Here is a 19972-nt window from a genome sequence, read left to right as displayed (position 1 = left end):
GTCCACTTAAAGGTATACAGTCCCTGTAATTTAAATATGCCCATATATAGTCAAAGGGGCGTTCTTGGTATTCAAATGTCCATGTGAGGGCGCTGTATTAAAAAGCGGCCACCCGCTTAAAATCTGTGAATGGTAGATTTTCTCTTTCCATCGAAACTGTGGCGAAAGTGGAACAGGTGACAGTATACCTTTAATGTTTCAACCTTCACCATGGTGCTTGAAAAGCCAGGGTGTACTATACCCATTCAGGTATGTTTTGGGGACCATTTTTGTAAACACTTTGATGGTTTAGAAGGCAAGGTGTACTTCATCATCCACAACTTCAGAAATGATTTATCAGGTGCAACGTACTTGAAATTTGTATTTCAAAATATATCTTTATAGTCTGTTCTAGGAACAGAAAGAGAATCATTTCACAGGGATTTGTATGGAAAATAAACGAATATGAAATGCATATGATTGATGTTCTTCTTCAATGTATGGTAAGGAGTGCGCCATACACGGTAACTCTGTTCAGGTGTGTGAAATTTACATGCTGAATGAATTATTCAAGAACATTGTCATGTTATCTGTGCATGAGATAGTTTCACTACATCGTGAAAATAAAATGATAAAACTGAATGCCAATATTAATGTAAAAAATGTGAAAATTTGAAGTAAAATCTTATCGTATGCTCGCATGAGCCGTTATGCTTGACTTCAGTCTCCCACTGATTTCGGGGAGCATCAAGCTGCCGGAGACAGGATACTTGGGCAAGCTAAGATGGTAAAATGGCCGGCCATCTTTAAATGTGTGCGTACAATTTGTCTGTCGTATTTGTATGCTGTACTGTCACAAGAAATGAACGTTTCTTGTTTCTGTGCGCAAGTTATTTCCTCCCACCATCATTGTAGTTCATCATTGTAGTCAATAGCAATTACGGGCTAGTTGTGAAAATGCGAAACTTCTGAAGAATAGTGGGTCTAAAGTTTGGCATTTAAGTCGGCTGCATATGACGATTCCTTAGCATTTGCATCAATGCAACAAACGTTCAGAAAATTTAACGCGCTTTTTGATACCCTGTGCCCACATAGTAATTGTATTGCCAATATAGATTTGTGGACCATATGTTCTCCATTGTACAAACTGTGCATGTTAAATTCGGAAAGCCAACTTCCTCTTCTCAGCATCCATGGCCGTTAACACTTTGAGAAGTCCAAAGACATTTTCAAAAATTCGCCGTCGTTTTTCATGGATCCATCCAAAAGAGTAAAAATTCTAGTTTGTTCTCATTCGTCCTGAGATGGTAATGAGTGAATGTAATACTTCCCATAGATGTTCAATTATTCAAACATCTCTGATTTTAAAGTTATGATCAGCATATACAGTAAGGTCAAGTTGTACTATAAATTATGACAAGAAAATACTGTCGAAATCATCAGCTATGCTGTTTACGGCATTTTTCTGGTCTCGCACACTGTAGAGGTGCATTGTGCGTTACGAGTTTCAAGCGAGTAAAGTTTACGCATGCGCGTCTGCTTTGCCTGAACGTGAAGTAAGTGACATTACTCAAGGTCATATAGAGAAATTTATTGCTTTCCAATGCTATCACGTTTAGAATACCAGTGTCGGCAGCTCTAGTACTCGAAAGGAGGCCATAGCAGCGAGGGTCACATTCGATTAGAGATGTCCGTGATCTTTATCAGCGTTATTTCATATTCGGAAATATTAACTCTTCTCTTCCGAGACTGTTCAATCATGGATGTAAAATCTATTTTTTACATCCATGGTTCAATCAAATACCAGCGAAACGTGACGTTCATCTGAAATGAAAATAGAGTAAAGTAGATGTTACATCCAATAGGACAGTTCCAACAAGAAGGGCGTTCGCTTTTAATCGTTTCAATTTTACTTGTACTGTGTTCTGCCTCCCAATGCAGTTGCTGTCTATTCATGTTATTACACAGAGACAGTTGTGATTTCAATCTCTGTCTTTGTTTATGTTTTCGCAAAGCTACAACGTCTGCTGTCTTTCTACTACGGTAGCTTAGAACCGGAGTCGAACAATATAATACCAGTTTATAGATAGTCTTCCTGTAACATCAATCGACTCCTGGACTAGTATTTTGTTGGATGACGCGATAATTGCCTCGTAAATGCTTGTTTGCACTCGCCGCTCAACAACTGGTTGTAAAATAAAAGTGAATTACACATTTAAGCTGTAAGAATATGATCGGATATGTTCTTCGGGTTATATTCCATGAAGGGTATACACCTTGACAACTCGTCAGAACGAAAATGTTCTTTAAAATGTCGCCAATACTTCACAATATGCTCGTAAAACACAAGTCTGTCACTCTGAACCCTTTTAGAAATAATTTCTAAAATACAACTATTTTCAGCATTTTGAGACTCGTATTAGTAACTTTATGTCTACTTATCCTTCCCAAGTACCGCGATTGTACGATTATTAACACGCAAATAGCCTTAACCCAGACACTAATAGTCATTTTGTTGCCCGTGTGAATTTCAAGGCCGGACATAAATCCAAGATGCACATTTTATGTAAACAGGCGAAATAGGCAAAACGGCGAATAATAGGAATGCATTTCAACACGCCTTGAAAACCGTTTCTAGGATGCCGTCCAAAACTATGGCTTATCCACAGAACAAGATCGACAGAAAGAAATTAATTTGGGCTAATCAGACTACGGTATGTACCTGGTCCTTTCATGGCTATCCGTGTTAGTGCTGCACGGAATGTTTCAGCTTTTATGGGTATTGATCATGAAATCGAAAGCCTGATTGAACTTTTATTTCATCTCGCCCAAATCAATGCAAGACCGTTCGCCTCCACCTGTACAGAGTGATTTCTTCCCATGGTTATTTTCTACTATCGGAAGACCAGGTACAGGAATTCTGATATCTGAACAGTGGAAGTGAAAACAGAAACATCCCTATAACATACAGCACTTTGTAGTCCTGTATCAGGCCAATGAATGTAAGTCACTTCAACCGACAAGGTAGATTTATTTGGCGTCAATAGGTTTTGAGATATCGTCCTATCAGGGCAAGTACTGAACAAGTAATGGATGAAGATGGCATGTTCCTCCTGTTTTACTGCCTCTACTTCGGTCTGCATCATGGCACGAAGTGGGGCCGGTAAAACATAAAGGTACAGCATAAAATGGTGTAGGCCTATGCTTGAAACTCTGAAATGGACCCTAAAATGGTCAACGGGGTTAGGGGTTTACGCAAATCTCAACTCATCTTCAGGCAGAAAACACCTTCGGAACCTCCGGGGTTGTTTGATAGTTGCCCAGTGAGCATATCCGGGTTTACCTGAACAGACCACCTCCCCTACGATTAAACCAGCGAGATGTCATCGTGCGCATGCGCATCACTCTGCCCATTCGGTGTCGCTTTTCAGTCACTCGGTGAAAGGTTTGCACAGGTACGGGATCTGAGTGAAAGGTAAAAAAAGGGCGGCAATTTTACAAGGTCGGGGTGTCAGGGCGATATTGCACTGAAGGGATAAATGATATCGGGTGTAAATCGTCTCGTAACAGGTATCGTCTGGTGTCAAAAAAAATAATCGCAATCATACCAATCCATAATCCAATAACACTAGGTCAAAATTTGTAAGACAATAGATGTAAACATAGACACAAAACAGCACAGAACAGACAGTAAATAGACGGTACAAACAAAGACAAATCCATGAAAGAAAGATATATGGACCTCTGGCCAAAGACCAAGAAGTGATGTCAGGTGTTTCGAAAATAGTAAGCGCATCCTGCCCCACATGTGGCACCCGCCATATATCAATCTGTAAGTCAGATAGGTAGTGGTCACTACTAAGGCCCAATGTCACCGATGCCATCAGTGATCATTTGTCGAAGAGAGATATTGTATTTATCTACCAGCTTGCGATACCTGCCAAAAAAGCGTTTGAATGTAGAGACAAGTCTTGCTCTGGTGTAACCTTGATTTAATTAGATATCATCAATGCTATTGTCTTTTATCTTCTTTCTTGTCTGAAAAAAATAACATGTTCTTTGCTGTGTTTGGATTTTATTCCTGCGAGCGAAGTCCTACAAACTATACCGTGAGTTTCAAAAAGTACGTAAAATCTTTTTTACGAATCATGTTCTCCTCGCAATATCCAATAAGTGATATCCATCCAATGCAGACTGCCATCACGTGTATTTTAAAATATTTGTCACCTTGCTTTTGGCGACATTAAAAACTCGATAATCTGTAATTTTTGAATGGTTTGCTCTGTGTGTAGGGTAAAGTTTCTGCTCTTCTTCCAAAGTCACAATCAATGCCTGTACTTTTCAATTTTCAATACAGCCTAAACGTGTGTACTAGCCAGTGTTATTACTGACAACTAAATTCTCATGAGGACAAGAATTACAGCTCAGAGAATGTCGTTTTTGATAGGGAAATTGGATATTGTACACAATATTTTGTGTTTCCTAGGCTGATGCTTTAGGTCGCATTTCTTGTTTACTAGAACAAAAAAAAGGAAATTTGATAAAAAATGCTCTCAATCGCATTAAGCGACGACATGTACCCTTTCTATCAGAGGACAAATAATGAAAATTCATTAAAATTGTACGATTATCCCTATCGGTCATGCAATGGTGAAATTTGCTGTCATGTATTTGTTATTATTCTTTGCCACCCCCTCCCCCAAATTAAACAGGATTCGGAATTCCCCTATCGATTTTTTGTATTCTTGAGATTTTTTGAAAATATTTCGTCATGAGATAACGGCAACTTTTCAAAGAAAATGGTATCAGAGATACCGCCTATTCAGACTAAGCGCGTAGCTTTAACAAACCCCGTCATCGATGACGTTGAACTTTAATCCGCCTAATATCTGAGTGTAAATGGGGATTAACCAACAGGTCAAAGTCCAAAACCCCACCTCAGACACCATATCTGACCCCACCATGTAGTCTGCCCATTTCCATCAAACAGACATGAAATGCGGAGATTACAATTTGATACTTCCGCAGATTATCAGCAATTAAGCCCAAGGCTCGGACACCTAGCTAGGTCCGTGGTTCAAGTATGGGTAAAATAGGAAGGGTCGCAGATGGTTGACTTAAACGTTTTGGTGCTGTGGTCCGTTTATTGCAGGTTCAGTAAAATTTGAATTGGGTCTGAATAACAAGCAGCCATATTCTCCTTTATATAGTAGTTATCAGTGTTATTGGACCATGTCTTCTTCAGTCTTATAGGATCTGTTCTTCCACCTCTTTCGATTACGATATTACTATTGGGTGCTTGAAGTCTGAGGATGAGCTGATAACTGCAGTAACTGTGTGTCATTCTGTATGTAATCGGCTTTAGTGTACCCGGCTCTCCAATCATACACAGACCTGCACACAGAGTTACAAGCTGCTAGTCTTTTAGGAAGTCCACCCGGACATATTCCCCCTTCCCCCGTAAGAAGTCATGTGACAAGTTTCGAACGTCACGATGACCACACTAATCTGCTAATCTGCCCTACTCATCATCGAGATCCGTATGCTTGTTGCCAAATTGTCATCGAAGGATCAAAGAACCTAAGAAAGCTCTACTAGACATATTAAATTAAATCTTTCAAGTATCAAAGTTAACTTGAAAAAGCGAAGGTTCATTTTGTATACACCGTTAATGGTTTTAAAGTGGTTGTCAGGGTGACGCCAGGGAGTGGTAGTTTTGAACAGCTTGGCAGTTAGTTACATTAGGTGTCGCAACCTAAAGCGATTGCCAATGTTCTCAACCGATGACAACTTTCTATCAAAAGCAGAAGTATTTATGAAATCTGCACAATTGTAGAAGTCAGCGTTCTTTTGTGGGCGATAAATAAAATGATGTTATCGCAAAGTATAGCTGCAAACATGTATAACTTAGTATTGTCCAAGGTAACTCAGGGCTCATCCGTCGTTAGTGACGATAGCACAGCTCTACCGTTATCCACAGTTATTCATCTCTGGAGTAACAGCGGTGTAAACCGTGACACACAGAGGAACAGTATTATGACTTTAACATTGAATTGCATATTTCCACCACTCTTCACCCTAAAGTATGAATGCTAATATAAGCCTTGCCAAAAACGCAGCGTGCAATATGCAATGTTATTGTCATTGATGAATTGAGTTCTAGTCAGAACTAAACTTGAATGCACCTGTCAACATCAATATTTGACCTTAGGCGCAATACGAGTTTACCACTATGTATTTCAAAATAATTTTTGGAGTGAAACAGGAAAATGTATTGAAAGGCTTACACTTTTGCTAGAACTTTCCGCAAAAAATTGATATACATTCAACAATTCCCTTTAGAAATCGAGAATAAAAATCGAGTCTCACTGTACGTGCAAAATTTGCTATCAGAGAAACATTTCCAAATATTTACCGACACTCTATACATATATTTAAAATGGCCGTCATCCCTGTGTTAACTGTATGGCGAAATATTGATTTTTGTTTAAAGAATAAGCTAGTGTTAAATTCAGTCAGTCAATGAGCTTCAAAATGAACCTCCTTAACAAAAATGGTAGACCCAAACACTGTAAAAGTTTGAGAGTCTGAATAACTGTTCTCATGGTATATTCTACCTCATTTGACATCCTGTGTGATTGCATATTGTAGATGTGGATGCAGCACGCACAATGACAAGTGATATCCTTCGTTTGTTTTTCGGTAAGCTGAATGTTCCGTTACCTAATAGCGTGCTTTCAATAGAATTTCATTACGCGGAAATGAACATTCTAGCTGATTAGAGTTGTCCAACATACTCGATCTTTAACACGAAAAAGCGAATGATGAACTGTTCAAGTTATTTACGTGTGGTCAGAAAATCCCTATCCACCTTGTAGCTAGCATGGTCGGCTCCCGGCTCTGGTTTCCAAACGCGCGACCAAGCTTGTGCGCGACATTCTATTGACGCGACCCGGCTTGCACAGCGCGCGCGCAAACACCGAATGTAATACCACAGCTTAGCAAGTCTAAGAAAACCGCGTTTGCGAATTATCTATTTTCCTGTTGCTTCTGATCTTTGCCATTCGCAGGAGATTCATTTCATCCACTTTTGATATACATAAAAATCTAATCTAAATCCAATACCGCAAGCATGTGACATCACTTCCTTGAACAGTCAGTGAAGTCCCGTTTCGTTTTATCAACTGACATCGTGTAATCTCTTGTATCAGGATGTCTGGAACCTATTAATCGGTATTTTTACTTCCCTTATAGCATCTTAAATAGACGACGTGTTCAAACCCGGTAACTTTCGATATTCTCATGGCTCTGCTTTATAAAAACAAGTACATTTTCCCATTCTCCATAGTTTTGTGATACAAAGTTTATCCTTACCAACACAATGCATAGTAGTCTATAATATGCCACGGTACTATAGGAAGATTAATTGCAGTATAGGGGCTAATATATTATAAATTTCAGCTAACTACAAGAACATTGGCATTAATCATAAAAATGAACATGTACATTGTATCGGCAAGTTCGCAACGATGAGTTTTTGATTTGATGTTGGAAGTGGAACAAGAATTAACAATATTTTACATCGAGGACAAAAATATATATTAAAAGCAGCAGCTTATGGAACTATATGTAACACGCGCATCGAAACATAAGTTTCATAACCTTGGCCAAGCTTTTTAAACCAATCAATGCCATAGTAAAAATTAAGGAGACTATAAGAATTTCATTTCTCAACAAGCTAAAAATAAGTCAACACAAAAAGACGACTACAAAGAATCATGAAAATGTAGGTGTTCTATAAAGTATCTTCACGCACACAGTGGTTCAGTTTTCTGATCGACGAATACCAGCGTAACGAATAAAAATGCCATCAATTAAAACGATTCCACGCCGAGGGGAAGGTTGGTCATGGCCTTCGTGACGGCTACATGAGTTTTTCAAAGAGTATTGATCCTTGGTCCCATATCTCGCTAGTCGTTTAGTTGCTAAGCTCTCGCGATTCGGGGGTTGGCCTTCAGGTTGGTTTTCTGACCCAGTGGATTTAGAGAAATTGATGAAAACCGGAAATGTCGCCAGACAACGGAGACACGTCGCAAAAACATGATCTCAAGAGCCACCAAGCTGTTCGTCGTTTCTTTTTTTAATTTGCAAATTCAAAGGAATGAAAAAAACATGTTCCAGCCAATGGCACAATTCCCTAGGTCTGTCCCTGTGATGACAGACTGTGATGCAATCCATTACCATTGCCATTGCCTTCACATAAATGTGAAATGCGTAGTTTTGGCGGCATTCCAGGAAAATGAGCAGACGACACGTTTTATTATAATTCAGGCACAGTGACGCATTGGCCTCGTCCTATATTTGGAGAACGGTTAACAGTATGCATGACGTCATTGACGCGTGGCCCAGCCCTCCTCAGCTGTTGGTCACCCACTGTACATGTGATCAAATAGCCGGTCATAGTACTCACATTAGTAACGATATATACTCAGTTCGTCAGCTATCTTCCTACCATGGCGGTGTGTAACATCCGTGTCTCCAGTTCGGGGAACAAAGGGCTTCCTTACCTCCTCGTCGTCCTCGCGGAAATTTGACGAAGAGAATTCTGATTTGCCGGTCGGCCGGTCTGGACATTTTTGTTCGTCGTCTTTGTACCGTTTACACTGTTTTAAGTGGCGACGACGATCCACAAAATGGAAGTCGAAGAGGTATTTACGTTTCTCGGGTCTTTCGGACGCTACCAGCGATTCATTTTTGTCCTGATGTGTTTGGTGATGATACCATGCGCATTTGTCAGGCAGGTGAACACCTTTCTCGGTGCTTCGACCGATCACTACTGCCAGGTCGCCGACAACCAAACCTATGAAGAACTGTCGCCGCTTAAACTATGCACAATACCCACACGCGGCGTCCACCCAGATGCCGGTTACACTGACAGCGGCAACTACACAAATAGTGTGTACTGGGAACAGTGTGTGCAATACGATGTGAATATTTCCAATTTTACCAATCTAACCTATGTACCTCAAGACTGTGACGGTGACACTGCACGAGATGTCGTTAGCTGCCACAGCTGGGTGTTTGATCGCTCGACATACGACAACACTGTCGTCCATGAGGTGAGGCCCTACACATCGGATTTCTGGTTCGTTGACTAGTCGTCAATCTGAATTATAGATCCGCCGACATTTTATACTATAACTGTCACCATATTCTAGTTTCTATGTGTATTGCCTTAGATTTTATAAATAGACAGAAATGTGACTCGAATAGCATATACGGTCGGCATTAAGGTACATTTTAAGTGTTTTCCGTTTCCATTAGAAAAAGCACTGTCAAGTTCCATATGTGACGTCCCTTGTAAATTAACGCGTGCGCACTCTGTAACATTTCTACCGAACTGACCTGAATTTACACTGCAATAACACTGTCAAATAGGCAAAAATATCCACAGAACTGATCCTGTTTTCATCGCCCGGTAATTACAAGTACAAAGCGCTGATTTTTATCAAATTATTGGTTTCAATACGAGCTTGTATGAACGTGCGATATTCGGTCAAGGATACACGTTCACTAGCCAGTCAACAACGCGCGACCTCAGTCTAGTCACGATCGCGATATCATTGCCAGCCACCGCGCGTTTGCTGAAGTATACAAAAGGAATCCTCGACTTACGTAACGTCGTTTCACTTCTTAACGACGCTCCGCGCCCTGGCAGTGTCTTTATATGTTTTGTCATCGAAACAATAATTGATTTGGTATGTTTCTATTTTAGGGCCCGCGTCTCGTCGATAGTGTCATGTCACGTTTTGCATAGGGCTTTGTGTGATGTGCTTTTTTCCACGAAGATTCCGATCTCGATAAATTTGTCACGGACGTAGGGATTTCCCCGGGTAAATTTGACTCATAGACCCTAAACTCAAAATACTATGGTAGCATCGACTTCCCCTTACCTGTGTTTTAACACACTGTCTATGGTTTAAAGTGTTCCGGAAGGCATTGGAACCCTACGTAAGAGACAAAAGCTTACAAAAAGTAATAGTCCATGTGCAGTGAAATAATTAAAGCTTGTGCAATTTAGGAAGCAAAAGCGCATCGAATCAAAACTACCTTAGCTAAAAAGACCAACCGTTTCTACAGGCAACAAAGTAGTGTAAATTATCGTGGAAATAAATGTAAGTAGGACGCGTATTGAGGGTGACAAAGCATTTGAAGAAGTCGGTAGCGGTACGCAGTTCAGATGTATGGAATGATGTGTCAAACCATAGTACTAAGAGAGCGATGTGCTGTTCGTTTTTTCCGTCAATCACAAAAAAATCTCGTACCAGGGAGAGGGCTGTGCTATCGTGAGCGGGAAAGGCCATCACGCCAGGTACGCTACAAAGTCTTTCCCACTGTATCTGGAGACAATGGAATTCGAGATCGTGCATATCACGGTCCCTCCACATATTTTGTGGAGGGACCGTGTGCATATATATATGCTGCGCGTTACTATTGCGTTCAGGTCACCTGAAATCCGTGGGCACCGCTGCGGTGACGTCACCCGAAACCGTGACGACATATCAGGGTGACACTTAATACTGTTCATGTTTTGGTGCGTTGTCCTCAATGCAGTGCTACCTCACCGAAAAGCTTCGCGTAAATACACGTAATTCGGGTGTAGCAAATCGCAGTTGTGCGTGTTAGCGAAATCACACGGTGATTACAGCGAGGACTCAATTCTTGAACATCGGATTAACTGTAACGTGAGAAAGGCAGAGTCCCCTGAAAATTGAACTGAAAAAGCTAATCTGTGTCCGGGAAGTAAAGCAGATTTACCATTCTATGTGGATCACGATTATGTCTGACCATGGATAACCATGGAGGTAGTACTACTACCTCCATGGGATAACCAACTAGCGTCAGTGATTACTAGTTTGATACTGGCCGTGTGAGGTGTCCTTCATTCAGTTTCAATAGAACTCGGGGCATAAAATGAGTCTCCGTTCATGCAACCCATTTACGATTTTTCTACAATATTGAATAGTACTGAATACTAGCCTTGGTATAGAATCTATTGGTGATTAAATAAATTACCGTGGTCAGCAATAAAATTTATTGAAATAACAAACTTGCCAATGCCGATATACGGGAATGAGAATTGTGTGATGGATGTGTACTGTCATTATGAGATCGCTGACTGATTTCATTTTTCGATGTTAATCACGTTGGGACTCGTGGAGAGATCACCTATAATCGAAATCTTGATTTATACTGTTGGCAATCTCTCCATCACATGCATAAATACGGAAAAAACTGCAAAATGCTGATATAGAGATAAGTCTTGGCTGTATCAGGTATCTGAAAATTTCAGCCTTCCGACTGTATGGTGGTTTCCACTGCGTGATTAGAAATCCAATTCTATTAGCAAACATGTGATTGTTTAGTTTTCCTGTGAAAATATATTATGATCTCGAAATATGAACAAAATGAAATTTCCTTTACGCGTTGACATATTTAATATTGTTAATCCTAACATTTTTATTTTACGTCTTTTCTGATAAGTTGCAAACTTGTTTGGTAGCGTTGCAATTATTTCATAAGAGTCCTTTAGACGCATTTTATTATCATAACATTTTTATTTATTAATTTATTTATCATCAATTTGTGTTTCTATTTCCCCGCTTTTTTGTCTTTCTTTCTGTCTGTCTGTCTGTCTGTCTGTCAGTCTTTCCCCACTCATCGAGTCCGGTGTCCATAAATCCTTACAATACACTACCAACCTGCTGCTGTATGGCCGGCTTAGCTTTCAGGAGAGGGACAATGGCTTTCCGTCACACGATAGAGCTTTTTGGATTAACCAGTGACATTCGATAGTGTCCCTAATGAGACAGAGTGAACCTTTTTACGTTCAGCAAAGTTCACTTTGATCCACCACTCAGACCTGCTCCTCATAATCTGCATATATGTTCGCTAATCATGGCTCTATGCATGGAGGTAGGAAGAGAATAGCTAACAGTTCACATATTCGTACGGTTGAAATTTGCATTATTAGCGCTCCATGCTACCAATTCATTATCAGATACGTTTTATGGTTGAGACCGGTGATTTAAACAAACATTCCCATTCGTTTGAGAAATCCATGGTATTGTTTCACGCAATTTCACTTACTATTCCTTTTTTTCCCTTTTACCACTATTACTAGTTTTCCCTAGTTTGTGGACGAGAATGGTTGAACGACTTGGCTCAACGCATGATACCAATCGGTAACCTCATCGGTGCTGTAGTACTTGGACAGCTAGCGGATATGTAAGCACGATATTGCATTCCGTTCTACATTAAAATTCATAATCTGTCATGTTGCAAATAAAGTGGAGGTTATAGATGACGTCACAAGACGCCATTATTCCCCTAAATAGTTGAAGACAAGACAATCATTGTGGAGGGACCTTGCTTTGACCAATGATTTGGCGCTGTTAATTAAATTAAATGAAAGTAGTTTCATTTTCATTTGGGTTGTTCGACCGGAGAGTTTACAGTCACAGTAAGTCTGTCACTCGGACAATAGAGGTAGCTCCGAAGACCGTAGCATGAAGCTAAATCCGTCTCGACCCCCATGTATATAGCTGTATAGTGATTCACGCAGTCCAAAACGTGACCTCTTAAAGCTGAACTCTGCTGCGCAAACTCACATACCAGCTATTTTATCGAATCACCTCGTTGCCAACAATTTGACAATACACCCCCATTATGAAGTAAAAGGAAAATACCCATTGTTTTACCTTCTACTATGACGTAACTCACGCACACTTCGCGTGACAGCCCATGAAGATTAGTTTTGGTGTCACTAGAAGTATGACAAAGCCTTGGGCTGAGCAGTGAAATTCCACGCTGTTGTCCACGCGTTACCAATACCATGGCGTGGGGTCACGATTTATTTGTTTGAAGTAGTGTCCAGTAACAAGGTGTTTCGGATCGTTGTTAGTAGTACTGCAGTTTTTGATTAAAGCTCTATCGAAATCCTTACGCATGACTTGACATCCTTACTGAAGTGATAGGCGCGGAATCTGAATTCAAAACTGATTTCAGTTCGGCAAAGATATCCATAATTTGACATCTACAACCTGCAAGACACTGCAGTAAAGATGGGTGGTTGATGTACCTATGTTGTATATATTGCGAACAAAATTGAAGGGAAAAAGTAGCGGTCACGACAAAAATGCCCGATATTTCTCATGATGTACGTAACCCATCGATATGAATTCCCAGTCAACGTTAGATATCAAACAGAAAAAACAACAACAAGGTCGATGTAACAGCTGCTCAAATCAAGTAACAGTTGTTTCAACAGCCTCCACAATAATGAGTATTTAGATCAATAACAAGACAACTGTGGGCTAGATAGGCTATCGACTATAAATTATACTTTGCACAACAGTGTGGATTGACTGTGTAGAACAATTTGTCATTAGTGTATGGTTAAGTGAGTTAAATTTTCTCTGTGGAATTACTTATGGATATTTCCACAGACTTGGATCGTATATTTAAAAGTAAGGAATGCTAATCTCCACTAATAAATGTTGTTAATGTTTTGTAGTGTAGCATGGAAACGGAAATGTCTGCCATCTCAAAATGTGACATCCATAGATAATGAAAATGATGTGTTACCAAATTAAAATATAATCCCATCTTACTGCAATTAATAGGACAATATCTATCCATGATAAGAGTAATCGTGCTGAAATGCAATCAAGTCACACGGTGAATTAGTGCGACACATTGTATCACTCGTTGAGCACGTGATTTGATTCGGTGGCCCAAAGCTCACGTGATCTCAAGACGAAAAGTCCGATTAAAAAATTTTAAGTTCTTACTATTACAAGACATCAATGAAGTGCTGTCATTGGTGTATGGTTAAGTGAGTTAAATTTTCTCTGTGGAATTACTTATGGATATTTCCACAGACTTGGATCGTATATTTAAAAGTAAGGAATGCTAATCTCCACTAATAAATGTTGTTAATGTTTTGTAGTATTACTTTCTTCAACAGATTTGGCCGTAAGCATGTATTCTTCACGTCGATAATACTGACATTCCTGGCTGGCTTTGCCACGACCTTTTCTCCGAATGTGATATTTTACATGGTGGGTCAGCTTACTCTGGGATTCTTTCACAGTGGTGTTTACATCGTTTCCATAGTAATAGGTGAGTGAATGTGGCATAGCCAAGTTTTTACCATTGATTAACCTCAGTTTTGATGCTAAGTCATTGTCCAACGTTTTTCTTTACGATTTTTGTTGGTAATTATTTGTGTTTCGTCTGAACGCTACAAAAGATCCAGACACATTCTATTTACATACAATGGTTTGCCCTATTGTTCTCTACGGAAATGGCAAGGCATCACTGCCCGGTACGAAGTAAACATGCCGAACTATATTCTCGTCCAATTCTTCATTGAAGATGTTACGTTCTCATTACAATTATTCATTTCTTATTCACCAACAGAAGATACACTTTCAGGTCGTCACTTTCAATATCATTATGTTTGAGGGCTACCCCAAACTTTCCAATGTCCCCTAACTTTCCCAATGTCCCCAAACTTTCCCAATGTCCCTAATTCTCCCGATGTCGAATGTCTTCAGCGCCCTCTCCAAAGGTTGTCGGTGAACTCAGTCTTCCGACATAAAAGGAATTTGGCACTTACTTAATGCTCTTATTGTGACATAATTCATTGTCTCTAACAAGTTTCTCTGTTTTACAATTTTGCCCATCTCTCACAGGAATAGAAATAGTCACGGAAGGCCATCGTGCTATGGGAGTGACAATGATAATGTGTACCTATGCCTTCGGTTACATGTTGGTGGCTGTTTTAGCTCTGTTACTGAAAAGCAATTGGCAGCGACTCTTGTTTACAATCTCCATCACGTGGTTGGTCTACTTTCCATATTACTGGTAAGCCTCTTATAGCGGCTTTCGAGACCCAATATTTTTTCATCAAATGCCACGATGCATGGACTTATTTATTCATTTAATCAGATTTGATTTATTAAACGTGTAAATCAAAATTGTGCGATTTTCTCAGATGTTGGCGCGACTGATTAGATTTGTGGACAAAAGAATTGGTCCAACTGTTGATATATTACTGTTTACTAATTATTCACAGCTTATACTGACTGATCTGACCCATAACACATTCTGACCGACCGTTTTGCAAATAAATTTACTTATTATCCAACAACGGCTGGCTGCTACATGTCAAAATGCATGACTGATTTGTTGGCCCCCGACACTCGGGCAGACTGTGTACGTCATTCGTCTTTGTTGTGACCTTTAACCCCATTTCACAACTTTCGTCATCGCAGACAGAAATAGAACTGTCCGAAAATATCTCTAGGATTAGCATACCACAATGAATTGATTTTCCATCAGAAAAATTACCCAAGCACGAAGATAAACAGCGCCCTCTTTCAAACACCTGTAATTGTTTTCTATTTTATACAGGATTGTACCGGAGTCCCTCCGATGGCTGATCAACAGACGTCGGTTCATGAAAGCTCACGCACTCGTTGACAGAATAGCCGAACACAATAAAGTTGAACTGCCAGCAAATTTTTACAAGAAATGTTTCCCGAGTTCGATGAATGAGGTAGGTGTGTGCGTAATTACAAATGCAAAACTCGGTGACATCTTTGTGAGGTCACCAATTAATACGCCATTGCACCCATACGATGTTGAACTCTATTTTATTTCTCAGAAATGCAAGTGCTGGTAACCAGTGTCTTCATAACATACCATTCACAACAAGTCATGATGTCACCTTTCTAAGGGCTAGCGTTACCACACTCATGGTATTTTTCACCGACCGCCTACTGCATGCTGCCTACCATTAACCTGCCATCGTCTGCTTGATGTTCAAGTCCCTCTAGATTCATCATATTTTTTGCACTGACAAAAACATTGAAATTTTTAAATCATGATTCCATAAACGTTAATTTATGTAAGAGCCTAAGCACATCTTTAAACAGGGCGGACGTTATATATAGAACCGTAAACCCTGGAACGAAACTTTCTCCATGGTAGAATCTACACAAATTTCCATATTACATGTTTACTAGTAGGTCTCTCACTGTATTTTCTTTTCCAAATGATCAAAAATTTCGATATTTTTAAATCACAGCCACACCAGAAAAGAACCATTGTAGATCTGTTCAAGCGACGTCGCCTGTTTGGTCGTGTATGCATTGCTTGCATAATTTGGTAAGTCAATATTTAATTAGCAATAACAGGGGTCCTAATCACGCTCATATTTTACACTGATTGATTTTTTCACATTCCATAGTAGCGATTCTTTGAATGCCAGTGGTTTCCGCATTCCACGACAGTTCACTCTACACCAAGTTGTAATTCTCCTTTTCTGACAGTTTCATTGCCTGCAACCCGTTCAGATCTTGATATATTTTAAATAGACTGGAACTCGATGTCAAAATTTTTGAAAGTGGTATCCACATATTTGGACACCGTTCCTCATTAACAAATCCCGATCTAAATAAGCCCAATTGTTTAAGTTGTCTTATGGATATGTCCCTCTGCCTTATTCCCAGTCTCAAAATTACAAGTAACCCATCGAAATATCAATGTAAGAACAAGTCATGTTTTCTACACAATGTCGACAGACTCTCGTACCCTTTTTGTATGTTTTATCAGTGCCTTCGTCACCGATCTCTGTGACGCTTCTATTCACTAGGCAGGTGCAGAACAAAGCATGTCAGAAGCGAGTGAAATACCAATCATGTAACACTCCACTCCACTGTTTATCCTTGTGTGTCTAGAAAAACAGATTGACATCAGTACGTTTACGTTGTATTATGGTTTGTTTGGCCAGAGTGCTGTCCTAATTAACTTCAGTCTCTACTATCAATTCAACAAGTAATTTAGCAATTCCCTTGTGTGTTCTATCCAGACACTCAAATGAGTCGGCTCTTTTTATCTACAGTGTTATCTACAAAACTTGTATGCTACGTACAAAAAAAGTAAACGTAATGTATATGAGACTGTCCAACCATCCTGTTTTTTGCTGCGGACAGACTATACTTTCCAGATTCTAAGAGTGGAATTTTTCTAATGTAATTCATCGGCATTTCTTCGTTTCTGTCTAGGTTTTCTATTTCTTGCACTTACTTCGGCATCTACCTTGAAGCTGGTGAGTTATCGATGAGTCCGTACCTACGCCCGGTGGTGACTACCATTGTTGAAATCCCGTCGTTCTTGCTGACGTGGTTCCTGGTGACTGTGATCGGTAGACGAACCATGCTAACCCTGAACACAGCCTTTGCCGGATTGTCGCTGATTGCCTCGGTGTTTGTCGGTAAGTAACACTTCTACGTCGATAAAGGAAAGCCCGACTAAATTATGCATTTATATGTTTGTCTATTATTTACATGCTTGTTCTTTCTTGTCTATTCGACTACAAATTTCTGTTATGTGCACAATTAAAGGTATACAGTCACCTGTAATCTAAATATGCCCATATATGGTCAAAAGGGCGTTCCTTGGTATTCAAAATGCCCATTTGAGGGAGCTGTTTTTAAAAAGCGGCCAACCGCTTAAAATCTGTAATTGGTTAGATTTTCTCTTTCCATGGTAACTGTGGCAAAATTGGAACAGGTGACAGTATACCTTTAACACTCAGGGGAAGGCTCCACGAAAATATTTGGTTTTTGCCAATTATTTTTCCATTCATAACTTGCGTGTTTCCATCACTTACAGGGCATTTTATAGTCTCCATGACGTTCCTTTTCATCGGAAAACTGTTTGCTGCATGTTCTTACGCAGTTGCACATATTATTACGTTGGAATTTCTGCCCACTCCCGTCAGGTAAGGCATCGCTGATTCTTAGCGCCCCCTCGTGGCCTCTCGTTACGTATACCTTTCATTGAAGATGAAGTTTAAATTTTCATACGTTCTGTGATCTCAAAAGGAGAACTCAAATGTCTGTGTAGTGGCAGGAATATTGCCTCGACTGCATGCCGAGAAAATAACAAGACTAACTAGGCTATCGACCAGGTCATACCCAAGCATAGACAGTGGGGCCGAAGACTATCTATTCGCCGAGTTCGGTCAGAGGATGATGAATCAATGAACCCAAGAACTGGGTCAATGTATCACACTAATGGGTCATTGTTCATTCGATGGTTGTGCTTCGTCGGTGACAGTTTATACATTACAGTCAGCGTATTTAATCTCAGGTCAAGGGCATGACTAACCGTCTTGGAACGTCTCCGAGTCCGCCTTAAAATCTATGTATCCGGTCTATGACACTGTCCAGACCGTGTTCAGTACTACGTTTTCTCTCGAGATTTGTTTTTCTAACTGGTTTTATGTGTCTCAAAAACTATTGTTTCTAGGTTGTTTTTTAATTTGAACAAGTATTTGTCCATTTCATGTTTCTTCCAAGTTCAAGGATAACCTGCAGAGTATAGATTTCCCCATATAAGCTCTTGTTGAATGATTTAAAGAAGTTCAGACTAGAAATTTTACATGACCATTTCCCGCCACTTTTCTATCTACAGGAGTGTCGGCTTTGGTTTGTCGTTTGCGTTTTCCTGTCTTGGAGCGGTTGTGTGCCCGTCCATCCTCCAGCTCAGCGACATATGGAGACCACTGCCCTTCCTTGTTTTCAGTCTGTTGTCGTTAGCTTCGGCGGGGCTAGCTCTGCTTCTGCCCAAAACAGTGAGCAAGAAGTTGCCCGAGACGATGGAAGAAGGCGACGCCTTGAAAAGGTAAAAAAAAAACAAAATCTTCCCAAACAACATACCATTCGATATTGTTGACGTATATGTATTTGTATCAGATAAATCTAATCATCCATGAAAATACTGCTGTGGATGCGGGGTTATAATTACGTCAGGTGAAGCATGTAATTATTTGATCTGGATAGACAACGTATTCTGAATGTTTAGATTTTAGTTTGTAGGTAGTTTAGTAGTCCGGGTCGCATGGTTGCAATGCAACTTTAGGTGTGATACTATCGTTTGTATGGGAAATTTTGCCATCCAGCATAGTCGCAAAATTTGTAGTGGAAGCCCGAAGTTGTGTATAGAATTATCCTAAACGACTCTCTTGTGGCGCAGAATAGTTGAACCATCTGTAACATGTCACTTTTACTGCCTTCTTGCAGACGGGGCTCAAGAATGTATGAAACCGACGGAAAGGACAGTGAAAATCCTTCCTCTGGTGTCAAACTTCAACTTGAAAGTGAAGACGGACTTTAATTTGAAAGAGACAAGGGGCCGCAATGGTGCTAGCGCCCTCAGTAATCAGTTGTTCACGTCTGCGTGTTGAGTGTGTCTTCATAAAATTTAGTGTGGAAAGTATATACAGTTGTGTACGCAACGCTGTATTGTGTTTACTTCCACTGATTTTAAGTAGTACTGTGTCGGCCTAACGACGTCGACGGGCAGCAATAGATATATGCAAAAATCCGAAGATGTTTTTGCAACAAACTGTGTGCTTTTACAACCATGTCATCACAATAAAATGTCGGATAAATTGCTTATCCCGTAGAATTAGAAATAAGGTGCTGTCAGAATCGAAACACATTTACTTTCAAGTAAACAAAGGAATCAATGAAATAATGGTGATGTAAATAAGTCGACAAAAGATTCCATGGTTCAGGTTTTGTCTGTAAAATATTTATTATCTTTTAAATTAAACAACTCAAATGGTTTATGCTGAAAGCAATCTTATTGTAATAAAGGATGAGTTTTTTAATAAAAAGTCTATTTCTTTTATCAGCATGATTGAAATGCAATTGAGGATCGATTGGACTTGTGATTGATCGAACATTATTTTCGACTTAGTTAATGAAGGTATCTCTGTTTCGCCGCTGGGGGCGCTTCTCAACGACATTTGAATCTGGCTGGAATCTGGCGGTTGTACAACTTGCTTTACTATCCCGAGTGCAGAAATAAGTTGAGGGCATACAATGAAAAAATAGACGCCAACATGCAACAA

The 19972-nt window shown here is 39.9% G+C and overlaps 1 protein-coding gene across 2 annotated transcripts; it reads left to right on the top strand.

The window, feature by feature from the left end:
* Positions 1–8359: 8359 nt before the first annotated feature.
* Positions 8360–19735, top strand: LOC139115236 (organic cation transporter protein-like). Of its 2 annotated transcripts, XM_070677209.1 has the most exons (10): positions 8360–9098; positions 12164–12267; positions 14009–14163; positions 14739–14910; positions 15460–15604; positions 16136–16215; positions 17115–17323; positions 17725–17833; positions 18529–18738; positions 19137–19735. In XM_070677209.1, exons 1-10 carry the CDS (start codon positions 8673–8675, stop codon positions 19228–19230), a joined length of 1704 nt encoding a protein of 567 aa, XP_070533310.1. In that variant the 5' UTR covers positions 8360–8672; the 3' UTR covers positions 19231–19735. The 2 variants fall into 2 exon arrangements, with proteins under 2 accessions (XP_070533310.1, XP_070533311.1); XM_070677210.1 differs by lacking the exon at positions 12164–12267 and having other exon boundaries at positions 8470–9098.
* The last annotated feature ends 237 nt before the right edge of the window (positions 19736–19972 follow it).

This window comes from Ptychodera flava, chromosome 17 (genome assembly GCF_041260155.1).
Source record: "Ptychodera flava strain L36383 chromosome 17, AS_Pfla_20210202, whole genome shotgun sequence".
NCBI lineage: Eukaryota > Metazoa > Hemichordata > Enteropneusta > Ptychoderidae > Ptychodera > Ptychodera flava.
Note: the sequence above shows the minus strand (reverse complement) of the source record. Positions and strands in the feature narration are given on the sequence as shown.